Below are 13214 nucleotides of genomic sequence, written 5' to 3' on the forward strand. Positions count from 1 at the left end.
ATCTGGTTTAATCTCCTTGCTGCAAATATAACCCAGTGTTAAAGAAAAGGGTATTGCTGGTAACTCACAAAATAGCAGTCTTCCTTCTGAGCCAATACTAAATCAAACATCCTGTAAAGTGTTATAAATATTGTGCCATGAGCTAAAGGTGCAGGGAAGCACAGATATCCAGGCAAAATGTGCAACCAAATCCAGATCATTACAAAATAATAGAAAAAAACCCTTCTGTAACTTCTCACAGCAGGAATAGTATTAACACTAGAATCTGCCAAATTCAACCATGCAAATTTACATTCCGTCTAACTGGCTTCCCCTTGCAGTTTTAGTGGAATTAGCTCATTCTTTCTTTCTCTGGCAACACTGATTTCCTTGCTCTGTTCACCTCCTCTTTAGGAAAACCCAAAGTAATCTTTGTGTACATAATTAATACAATGATATTTAATGTCATCACAGACATTTCTCTACAGCAATGTGCTGTAAAAGCCAATACAAAAACACAGTCCCTGCCATGGTACAAACTGAAATTACAGGGGTAACCAAATGACCATTTGCCCTTTATTTCAGAAGGCACTCCTCAATTAATTTCAGTTTTCATAGAAGCAGAGAAGTTTGATCCAACCTCCTCTTTACAGCAAAACATGAAGCAAGGTAACTACTGATTACAGCCTTCCTTTCAAGAAGAAAGGCTAAGCTTTTCAAGGACAGTCTTGGCACTCTAGACAAAATATACCTCCTGCCTTATCTTAAAAGATAATTGAACACCTGAAATGAAATCACTGAAAAGCATATTCACAGCTGAACATTTACCTGTTGAAATGCAACTTGAGCCCAGGCCTCAGATCTGCAATCACAGCTCAGGCAAGGAAATTGCAGCAAAAAGGCCATCTCCCCAAAAGCTCTGCAACTGCTGTACCAATGGGTGTTTGCTGACTGTGAGCATCCCAAGGTTTTTCTACAAAGGACAGAGCAGCAGGACAGGTGCCTGGCTAGGTGTGGAGAAATCAGCCTTTCCACAGCTTCCCAGGGTCAGCCACCTACCCAGGAGGACAGCTCCAGGGCTGAGCATATTCTCTGTACCTGTGCTGCTCAGGAGCCATGAGGCTGTCAGGGCTGCTGGAGCTTGAAAGCCTGGAAGAAGTTGAGCTTTGGCTGAGACCTACAAGAGAGCATCTGAAGCAAGTAGTAGGAAAAATGATCTTAAATAATTATGGTTTGTATTTGAGTAACATTTTTATAAACAAGGGAGCTGAAGTTTCTTCACAAAGCCTTAGAGCAGTGACTTCAGTGTTTCCTTGTTGGTATGAACTGAGCAGTGATTGCACATTAGCGAGAAGTTACATCAGCCATTACAAGAAAGTTTTCTACTGCTTATGCACAAGTTTTTTAATTGTTAATGATGCACTGCCTGATGTGAAACGATTTTTAAAGGGGACAGATAAAACAATCTTTTCTTGTAAAAGCAACTATCTTTTCTGTAAAAAAAGGAAAGATGTTTACTATATAGGCAAAACCCCCAAACATTATTCATATACTACTACTGGTTGTAAAAGCCATTTAAATAATGTTCTCCAAGACTGATTCATTGTTAAAATTATAAACCTGGAAGAGCAAGTCACTTGCCAGTAAAATATTATTTCTTTTTCTTTCAATTAAAAAAGTATTTAAAAGCTTGGCTTAAAGAGTATGTTTTTCTCCATGGCCACCAATGACTCATGATATCAAAATATTTCTCATGTAGTTCATTATTACACAGCTGAAAAGGAAATCATTAATTGCTTCCTCCTGTTTTTGGGGTTTTTTTAATACAGCAATGAAACCATACCAAGCATATTAGTAAACATAAAAAATATAATACAATCTGACACCTGACTTTGCTGAGACACCCTCATTCCCAGCTACTTTTTGCTTAAGGAAAGGCCTAATTGGTTGCAGTTTTTAAGTTCTGTAGTTGCCAAAAACTCATGCTGGAAGTCTCGGTTGTGTGGGTATTTGCTTGCTTACTCTCCAACACGCCCACAAAAGCAAGACTTTGGTCTTACAATCCAAAATTGTGTGCAAGCTAAATGTCCCATTTTTGCAGGCAGCTGTAGCAGATGGGTGTGAAAAGGACAAAAAGGGAAGATTCTGCTAAGATTCAGTGTTGTATGATGAACCCATCCAGAAACAGAGCACAACAGCATTCTAAAAGGCTGACTGACTCAGAAAGGGCTTGCTAAAAAAGCCTGTTGGATCATACTTTGTGCCATTGCTTTACACCACAAAGTAAACAAACACCTTCATTAAATACACCCTACATTTACAAAGCTTAGCCTAATGATACAAAATATTGTACCACAGAATTAAGATGAAAGAGGAATCCTTAAATAAGACAAAAAGGGAAGCAAAAAACTCCAGTGTCCAAACAACAAACCCCACTGCAATCATAACTGATGCAGTTGCATGGGGAAAATTAGCATACAACATATGGAAAGAAGTCAAATATTTGTTTCAAGGACCAGCTAATAGAGGTCCAGAAGGGAAATCTGGAATCTTTTTGTTCAGAAGTCGGTATTTTAATCTAATTGCTTTCTCAACTAGGTCCACGTTTAGAAAAGAATTCTACATTCAAGCAGCAACCCCATCTCAATATATCATTATATTATGTTGCAAGAATCAAAGATTTCCACCTGCACTTCCCTCCCGCTGGAAGTTAGCCTTTAATTTGTTGTCTGAAAATTTGTGTTTATCTTTAGCGCAGAGGAATAAAATTGAGAAATAACTCCCGTGACTCTCTCCATGAGGCTTCCCTTACCTCTTCTGGCCAGAAGGGGAAGCTAGCGCTATGCGCTGAGTCACACAGCCCGCATGGATTCCGAACACACGGGAATTCAGTTCACCAGCACCATCGTAAACCTGCCCTGTTTGGCCACGGCAGAGTTTAACCACCTGAGGAACTTAAACATACTCAACATCTATTGAGAGTGCATCCAGGAGGCTTCAGAGTGCAAAATACAAAAGCCTCCCTGCAAGCATGGGTTCCATCTCAGTTTGGAAAATTACTCACAGAAGACCAGCAGCAATTAAGGCTGTAACCCTGTCTAGGAGTCCCTTACAGCGAGTTTCTGACTTCCCAGCAGGATTTTGCTGCTGCCTTATCTCTGGTCACTGCAGCAAGTCAGGGATCTCTGGGTAACATAAGGCTTACATAGGAATGTCATCTTATTTCCCCACCTAAACCAGAAACAAAATACAAAGCATACACTTTAACAAAAAATTCTGCTATTGTGTTAAAACACTTGCTTAGAGTATCAGTGGGGGAAACAAACAGAAAACTTTATAGGACATATATGAATAGTTGCCTTGTTGCATTAATATTAAAGGTTTTTTACTGTTTAGAATGGAGACAAGAAATCTGCAGTACTCACAGCTCAGATGGCTTGTGATTATCAGCATCCTTCATCCTTTTCAGAGCAGATTCAACTGCATTTATTTCATGTGTTGCAATTTTAGTATGGAAGGGGACAGACTGAGGGGATTTTTTTTTCCTGATCAGCTATTCCATTTCAGTTTCTCAGCGTTAAAAACCCAAGTTTTTAACGCTGAGAAACTGAAAGTTTGATAGATTAGCTTAAGTTTATTTGACTTAAGCTAATCTATCAGACATGTTAGATGGCTCTTCCCACAGGGCTGTGGAAAGAAACAGCAGCAGTCAGATGCCAAAACTGTAACTAGGTCTGTCCAAAATTTCTAGTTTTGTATCTATCTGCATGTCTCTAGTCTGGCCTAGACTCAGGCTTTCTGCCATTTCTGGAAAGAAACTTCCAGGAATGCTTCACTTCTAGGAACTTCCAGGAATGCTCTCTCTTGCTCAGCCAGAGGCAGACTATTCAAATTGTGAGTGGATGAAACATTAAAGAAATGAACATAGGAAGTCTTGAATACAAGTCTGGGTTACACACACACCCCATCCCTTGTCCCTGTTTGCCATTTATTCCAAGAGAACATATCCCTGGTGCTACCTTCTTCTCAGGAAGCAAGACAGATACTAAAACAGATGCTGAGTATGCCAATGAGAGTGCAGTCACCAATAGTGGAGGTCTGACAGAAGTCCATTAGTTTTAAAAAATAATCTAAAAGGATGGATTAAGCAAAAAAAATGGATAGTGTTGCATTAAAAGTATTCTAGGAGGCCTCCTGTGTTGCAGTCTCTCCCCATCACCATCCCTTTCTGCTGCTAACTTCTTGTGTGGACTTATTCTAAAAAAGACAGAGTGAGTGGAGACTGAAAGGATTAAAATAGCAGCTACTTGCAAAATGAGATGTTTCTTGAAGGGAAGGGATGTGGATTTTATCTTCTCATATTTTATACCAAACACTGAGCTATAAAGAATTTTTTGCTAACATCAAATCAAAAAATACAAGAAAATTACAGCTCAAGTCAGAGCTCTCAGCTCTTACTCCATATTTCAGAATCACATGTCCATGACATTTCACCCTCCCCGTGCTCCTGTTCCAGTGAAGGAAAAGTATGCAGTCATTCAAATCCATACTTCCTTTAGCTGGTGTTCTGGAAAAACAACATTTCATATGTTAAAGCCTCATGATCTACCCATCTAGTTGTGGGAAGCATAAAAATTCTGATATCATCTCCTTAGAGTGAATCCATTCTTGTAACTGAGTCTATGAAAAGAATAAAGGTGGCATCAACAATCTGCTTTAATGACAGTGTTTGTATCATTTCCAATTACACAAGTAACACTTCTCCAAAGTCATTAGTGCCCTGCCTTTATAGCTGTCACTGCTTCTTCAGCCTTGCTGCTCTGAGAGCAAAGACTCTGTAGGTTCCTGTTAGGAATATTGATAAGCTTCAGGAAAAGCTCTTTTTCAGATGGTCTTGTATGAGGCACTCATACTCCAGCATTCCCAATGATGGTTAAATGCTCATACAGAGCACACATCTGAACAGAAAGTGAGGTTTGTTACTAGGATGGTTGTGAAAATCAATACATTCTTTAGCTGCAACTCATCCTTAACTACACAGGCATATGGAACAATGAGAAGAGGGGAAAATAGTTTTTCCAGTTTTATATTAAATCACTATGTCTCAGTAGGTATGAAAATACATTCAGGTGACAAAGGCATCCTCACCATCTCTGACAGAATTCAGCTCTTCAAAGTTCAGACCAAGCCCTAAACACAGCACACAGCAGAAAAGCAGCCAAGAAAACATCAAGACCTTTGCTATTCCTAATATGCATTTTTCTAACCTGTCATTGACAATCTCCAATGACCAACTCTCCAAAACCTATACAGATAACTTCTTAGTGTTTAATATCTTAAACTGACACAAATTTCTTCTCCCTGCCCCTAGTATTAAACTGCACAGAATAAAATTGAGTCTAAGACTACTATTTCTTGTCCTATTATTTGCAAAGCAAAGAAAAGGAATTTAATTCTTCTTCCCCAGAGTAGCTACCTACACATGCTTCAAAACCTCCAGGTTTGACCCTTTCAGCTAATTTTAAAGCACATGTTATTTACCATGATATTTTAGAACAAACTTAGTGAGCAGGCAGTTTCCTTGCTTGATTCTGCCACCACGCACACAAACACTCCTGCATTAGTTACTGATGACTGCAGTGTCTCAGAGCTCAGACAGCAGGGCAGCAAGTAATTCAGCAAAGGTTACTTCTGAAAACCCTTTGGTCAGCTTTTCTGGAAGACTACAAATACCTAATGATAGTAATCTAACCACATACTTTCTTAATTAATGCATTCTAAATAACGAAGACCACATTTTAAAGTCTAACCTGTAAAAGAAAACTCTTTTTGTTCATTGTGATCTAAGAAAAACATGACAGAACATACATTTTTTTCCATTGAAATAATACAAAATTAAAAAAAAACCCACCCAACTTTTGCCTCCACTTTAAGGCAATATTTTTAAACAGTAACTCTCAGATGCTTCTTGGATGAATGTTTTAAATCTTATTTAAAAAAGAGAACAGTGAATACTTAGCAAACAAGCAAACAACAGTTTTAAGAGTTTTAGTGTTAAAAGGTATCAGAAAAACAGTCAAAAAAAAGAAGGGGCAAGAACAAAAATAATAGTTTAATCCAAGGGGATAATCTTTGTCAATTAGTTTAACTAATCTTTTCTAGCACTAATCTGGACATTCCACATGATCAATTTCCAGAAGATATAAAATCTGAAATTTTTAGCTTAATTATGCAAGAGTCCTGAGATAGGCCAACTTTTTCACAGAGTCATTGCTCATTCTCACAAGAGCCTTATGAAAGCATCATGAAATGAAGAACGCCTCAGGATTCCCAGGAAAACATGATGGAAACCTGCTGTATTTCTAGAGGAGTGACAATCACTAAAGGCAAGTGCAAAAGAACAATATAAAATACACAGACATAATACATAACTGTAAAGCAAAACCATTTTTTAGAAAGGCAAATTTTAACCAAATAGTAGAAGAAACATTCTTACTACAAAAGTGATTACTAAGTGGAACAGGGTATGTAGGGAAGCTGCAAAATGCCTTCTAAATTTTACTTCAATCCTACACAAAGCTCTTCTGACCACCCCATACACCACTGAAAAGATGCACAATGCAGCCAGCCCCTCACCTGACCAACATTTACTGCACTTCTGCATGTGCAGAACATGTACAAGGCTCAAACATGCTTCCAATTCAGCATTCCTGAAAGAATTTCTCGCAAAGCTTTATGCACCCAAAGTGATGTTTTAGTTTTTCAAAGTTATTTGCCCTCCCCTCACAGCCCTCCAGCCTTTAGACTGATCCTTTCAGAGGCTGAAATTCATAATTCATCTGAAGAACACAGTATCTGTTCCACTGTGAGATCTCTCCCTGTGGCTGGGTCAGCTTTAGCCAGAGGGAAACCACATGGAGCAAGTCCCTCCAGATTTTTCCTTTTCTCCCATAAAACTACAGAAGAATAATTCATTTCAGAGAGGTGGAAGGGAAGAAAGTGAAGCAGATCCCTGTAGTCCCCCTCTGCAGGTATGAGGACTTAAACTTCTCACCTGTTTTTATCCAGCTTTCCAGAAAAAAAAGACAAAAACCCGACCAAAACTATTCCTTCAAAGTAGGAATATTATCTTGCAGAATGTGCTTTCTCTAAAAAAGGGATATTTAAATTATTTACAATTCTATAATTTGTACTTTAGTAACAAACTTTAGCAATACCAGGTTAACCATCTAAGACTTGTAGTTTGGAAGCTACATTTCTAAAAAAAAAAAAAAAAACACACACACAAAAAAACCCCATAATACTTCAAAAATGCCCAAAACAACAGAAATTAAAATACCCCCCATACAACTGTTTGTGTACACTAGGTATCTTCTCATGGTATCACATGAGCTCATACTCTACTTTTTTCAAAAACCAGCTCTTTTACTGTGCTTTCCAAACTTCTGTAAGCATGGAGGAAGAAAGGTTGTGGAAAGAGGGAGCAGGCTACAAGTACTGAGAGGTAGGAACTTCACAAGGAGCCTTCTGTTTCTGCATTTGGAAAACTAAAACCAGACACAGGATATAATCCATAGCCCATAAATTTGAAAATATGGAAATTAAGAGTGTCTAATTATTATATGTGCCCCAAGAGGATATCATCAGTCTATTGTTACATTCCATGGTGTTCTTCTGGAGGAAATGAGGCCAGCTTTCACAGACACACTAGCCAGCACTTAGAAGTACACTGCATTCCACCTCTGACAACTGCATATTTAATTTGCTACCTCTCAGGTTTTTACTACTTACTGTCATCAGAAACTTCAGATGACCAGAGAAACCTCAGCCCTGCTTCCAGTGGTGCAGGTCCAGCCTTGTTCCTGTGCAAACACCAAAACCTTCACACGTGCAGGCTTTCACCCATAAGTGCTGTAGATAGAACATTTGTGTCTCAGATGGAATTTAGAGAAAAGGAGTTGAATGTGTAAGGCAACATCTGGTACCCGCCATTCATCCCACATGTGGAAGCCAGTCACAACCACGTTTTCCAAACTTGTGTGGCACTGAAAGGTCCCCCAGATGGAGATGTTATGTGGGTTAGGCTTTCAGCTATGCTCAGTCCCTTACAAGGGCTGTTTCCTGTTTATGTGATGGGCAATGTCACATTTTTCAGGCATTTTAGATACAGTTGCAGAGAGAATGAATTTTGACTGGGTTTCTTGCATACCCCACCTGTGTCAGGCCATGGTAATTCCCAGCACAAGGAGACACAGTAATGTTTTACAGAACACAAGGGGTGACCAGAACATGGACAAAAAAAGAGGAAAGCCCACATATTCTGCATATCCTTTTATTCACCTTACTATCCAAGGAACAATAGTGCTAGAGGACTCAGACAACTCTGAAACAACGTGAAATAAGCACCAAATAAACAAGAACACTCATAGTGTGGTCAGGTGATCCTTTCCCCCCATTTCATCCAACAAAATGCTCACATGCAAGACCAGCCTCTAAGCTCATTAAGCTGTCAAGTTCCAGCTCTGACCATGCTTGGGATAGTTCCATGTGATGGCACAGCCACACCTCTGTCACCCACTGCTGCTGGCACAGAAATAGACATTTCCTGTACTTTCACAGGTGATGGTAAGAAAACCTGGCTGTGAACATTCCTTGCCCCTGTACACACACAGATCTGTTTCTATCGCTTCTGTTGATCACTCACAATATGGATTAATCCAGGGCTGGTATGATTTCAGCAGATCTTGTGAGGGAATGGATGGCCCCTTACTCAAAGTACACACTGTCAAATCAGGGTCCCAAAACTCGAGGTTCCTACCTTCAGGTGACAGCTCAAACTGCTGTATGTGCCCTTGCCAACATTAAGACATCCCTGTGCTTCCCTAGGAATCTTTTTGAAGATGGTCAATTTCTAGAGTTTAGTGGTTTAATATTTTGATTGTAAGCTGCTTTCTATCAGTGTAAGATCAAATTCAACCAAAGATCTACCACTTTATCTGTTCAAACTTGCTCCTGTGACCTGGTGAAATCACAGGGACACCTGAGGCAATGACATGATTCCTGAAAGACCAAGAGCAACACAGTGGGTCAGAAAATGGAATGGCCCCAGTGCCCAGAATGTATTCTGAATTAGAGCCATATCAATCATTAGCAGTAGGGGTACAAAGAAACCCCACACTGCAATTAAAAGCTACCCCATGAAAGAGTATTTACAGAACTGCTCTCTCAGCACAAGATAAAAAGCCAATTCCTGGAATTTTGAGTCTCCAGTGCATGCAGATCAAGGTAGCTTCTTTCTGTGCTGCTTGAGAAAACAGCATGGCCCAAATCCAGCATACAGAGGGATCAAGCTGTGTTTGAGAGGTTTGAAAAGTGTTTGTAGTCAAACCATCGGCTGAATCACGTTCAAAATGAAGCCATGCTTGGATCCAGTTTCTAAATAGTGCTGTTGCCAACACTATGGCCTATGGTGATTTTGACTTGAGGAGACTGGTCCACAAACTTGTAGAAATATCTGATGGGATAGCAGCCATCTTTCAGTCTTCACATGTTGATCTGAAAACACACAGGATTACCAATCCCTAAAGTATCAACAGAAGGCAGAAGTGAAGGGCTCAGAGATGAGACAGACCCTGCTCTCCTGCCAAGAATCAAGTGATCCAAGAAAATAGTCAAGTGTTACTGCAGCACTACACACATCCAGTCTCATTCTCCTGCTTGTTCTAAGCTCAGCTCAGTAATCTAAAGGAACAGCAGACTGAGAAGTTCAAAGTTCTATTAGGAGAAAGGGGAAGGCAAAGTTATGCATACCATTTTTCTTTATAGAAAACAACGTTTTTACACCTTACAGGGACACTGGGGAAAGCTGCAACAGGAAAATTAGAATATGTTTTACAAAGGCAAACTGTGCTCTTCCCAGCACATCTAAGCAAGTGACCACTCCACATAAACCCAACTCTGAGCAAAGAAAGGCTGTAATACAATTATAGCTCATTTTCTATTTACTGTAGTACACAACTGTAAGTGGCAGGACTTTATCACTGCTATGAGATACCTTAACTCCTGTCTACAATCTGGAGCAAGTGACAGTGCTTATTTCTTCAAAATTAAACTACAGCAGCCTCCTCTGAGCGTCAGAGATTTAGAATCTCAGATGAGCAGGATCATAAAGAGAACATACAGATTTCTCAATTTATGCCTTAGTGTCAAGATAAAAAGGGGAAATCACAAGCCAATTCTTAAGAAAAAATTACCAATCTGCACACATCTGAATAAAAAAATCTTAACATTCCTTAAAGATGATTGAATCAAATTCCTGACTTTTGGACTGTTTGTAATATTTGGGGGTTTGTTTGACATTACTTTTGATTACTTTGGTCACACAAGATCAATTAACAACATACAGTGAGGATCATTTTTAACTGCAAGGCATTCATCAGACCTGCATAAAAACTGTACCCATCTTGTCCATTGCCTGCAACAGACCCCCTCAGCTCTGTAACCACATCAAGCCCAGTGGATGCTTACATTGTCAGCCTTACTGGAGTCACTTCTGTGTTTGCAACAGGCTTTGATCAGGAGGCTGCCTCTCCATCACACCTGCCTCATGAAAAACAGCTCACCTCACACCCCAGGGGACACAGCCCTCCCTGCTGAAGGGACTGCAGGTGGGGTGAATGAAACAGGAGCCACCTGTCAGATACCTCAATTAAACTGAGCAGAAGTGGGGAACCAGAGCCCTCTGCCTCAGCAGCTCCCAGCACATGAAGACACACAGACACGTGACCCACAGTGGCACAGGGAGAGCACCTCCTGGGAATGACAAAAAGCAATTTGCAGAGTTCAAAAAACAAGGCAAGTCATACAGAATATGGGAGGCACTAAGGGGAGCTTAAGGAATAGAGAAGAGAGAACATCCCCTGAAGGACAACATGGCAAGGGTGTCTCTCTTCACTGAGTTAAGTCAAGGACAGAGAGGGCCAGAGGAAAATACAAGCCATTTTCCCTTCCCTCCTGCACAGAATCACAAATGTATTTAAGAAAATGAACTGTGAGATGATGCGTGTAAAACACGTACTGCTCCACCACTGCTGGTGATGGTAGAGTTATGTTGTATATTTAGGCAAGCGTCCAGAAAAAGGTGACTGCCAGTTCATGGCCATGAATCACAAATCTCAAGAGTACACTAAGAGGCTACAGTGTGCTTCACAGAACAAACCAGCAGCAATTACTAAAGGGAGCACCAAAACACAGTTAACTTCCAAGGTGTCCATCGAAGGTTTAGAGTGGGACAAGGCAAATGAAAAATCAAGGAGACAGGCACACCAAGAAAGGTCCATATTAATTTCAGACACCTCTACACAGATTAATGTCTTGAAATAATGATACTCACACGTGTTTTGTTTAGAGGCTAAAAAAGACAACTATAGTTGTCTTAAGACAATAAAGGACAATAGTTACAGTAGCAAAAGGAGTGATTTAGCAGCAAATTGCTTTAACAAAGTAGACAGCAACACCAGGTTAGCAAGCATTAAAAGATCAGGCCAATGATTATGATACAGGATATGATAAAACACCAATTATTTTTTCCATACCTTCCTAAACCCATACAGGTAAGCATGGCTACCTCTCTTAGTCTTCAACAACTCTTTTAAGTGTTCAGCTGATCCTCCTAAATGATTAAAAAGTCATCTCCACTCAGGGAGAATTATTTGATTTCCAGCACTTAAAAGCCAAAGCAGAGATTTCAAAACACATTCAGCTCCATGGAATTATTTGTGACCATATATACTGCTTTTCCTCAATACAGATATCCCGTCTTTTCAGTTTCTCCTAACAGAGACTTGTCTTGGCTTTTAAGTAGCATCTTCTCTGTTTAACTCTTGTTCAGGAGATTAAATGGAGGAAACTATGAGGAAATAAAACCAAATAAGCAACAGGAACTTACCTGGTTACAGAGCTGACACCGTAGGCTCTGTCCATGTTTTTAGTTCAACAGTCTCTGTAAGAGGTCAGCAAGAAATTCTTTTCCTTTTGTTCTTGTCATTTGCCTTTAAAAGCTTTCTGACTCCAACTATCCAAAGCAGGGCAAATCAGAAGGAATACTTCTTCAAAATGTTCCAAAAATTTTCACAACAGCCTGAAGACAGCAGTTGCTTCCTCTCAGGTAACTTCTGTCCTACCTCCTGTGTTTCTGGCTGTTAGTCTGTTGTGGTTTAACCCCAGCTGGTAACTAATCACCACTCAGTGGCTGCTCCTTCACTCACCCCAGGTGGGATGGAGGAGAAAATTGAAAGAGTGAAAGTAAGAACACTTGTGGGTTGAGATAAACACAATTTAATAAGCAAAGCAAAAGTTGCACACACAAGCAAAGCAAAACAAGGAATTCATTCACCACTTCCCAGGGGCAGGCTGGTGTTCAGCCATCTCCAGGGAATCCGGGCACCATCACACATAACTGTAACTTGGGAAGTCAACCCCGTCACTCCAAACACCCTTCCTTCCTTCTTCCCATTTTACATGCTGAGCATGACTCCATATGTTACAGGACACATGTTGGGTCAGCTGGGGCTGGCTGTCCCAGCTGTGTCCCCTCCCAGCTCCTTGTGCACCCCCAGTCTCTTCACTGTTGGGGAGGGAGGCAGAAAAAGCCTTGAATCTGTGCAAGCCCTGCTCAGCAGTAAGGAAAATATCCTTGTGTTATCAACACTGTCTCTAGCACAAATTCAAAACAGCCCCATACCAGTACTGTGAAAAAAAATTAACCCAAACAAAAGCACCTGAGAGTCTCAGGTGCTACTCCAATCCACTCATCTTATGTAATGAAGTGCAGCTGAGATACTCTGTGCCCTCATATGAAGGTACACGGGTATACGTTTCCCTTGCACTAGTATCTCCACACCACAAGCAAAAAGCTGGATAACAGATAATGAAAATATTATGTACCCAGCACTTCAACAGTATTATAGAAAAATTAACACCAGAAGGAACTCAGAAAAACTGGGATCCTGCACATCCCACTTAATTCAGATTACCACTGAAAGTTTCTGAGGCACTGCAGAGCTACTATTTTCTAATTTTAATCCCTATTTAGGAAAAACAGAGAGGCATTACAGCCCAAAACATAAAAGACAGCAACACTCAAAGCAGTCACAACATAAAACTGTCTTTTCTTACTCCAACGCTTTTTCAAAGTTTATCAAAACTTGCACAGGATCATCCAAATAGGAAAACAT

At 40.1% G+C, this 13214-nt stretch overlaps 1 protein-coding gene across 3 annotated transcripts in view; it reads right to left on the reverse strand.

Annotated features, from left to right (window-relative positions):
- The window catches only part of MMAA (metabolism of cobalamin associated A), a 43701-nt gene extending 30594 nt beyond the window's left edge, over positions 1-13107 (reverse strand). The window contains exon 1 of one of the 3 annotated variants that reach the window (XM_064416732.1): positions 11927-13107. In XM_064416732.1, the coding sequence (XP_064272802.1) occupies positions 11927-11961 (35 nt within the window). In that variant the 5' untranslated portion in view covers positions 11962-13107. Of the gene's footprint in view, positions 1-807; positions 963-10506; positions 10585-11926 lie in introns of those variants that run through there. The other 2 variants (XM_064416733.1, XM_064416734.1) reach the window with 2 other exon arrangements.
- Positions 13108-13214: the final 107 nt, after the last annotated feature.

Source organism: Passer domesticus, chromosome 4 (genome assembly GCF_036417665.1).
Source record: "Passer domesticus isolate bPasDom1 chromosome 4, bPasDom1.hap1, whole genome shotgun sequence".
NCBI classification, from domain to species: Eukaryota; Metazoa; Chordata; class Aves; order Passeriformes; family Passeridae; genus Passer; species Passer domesticus.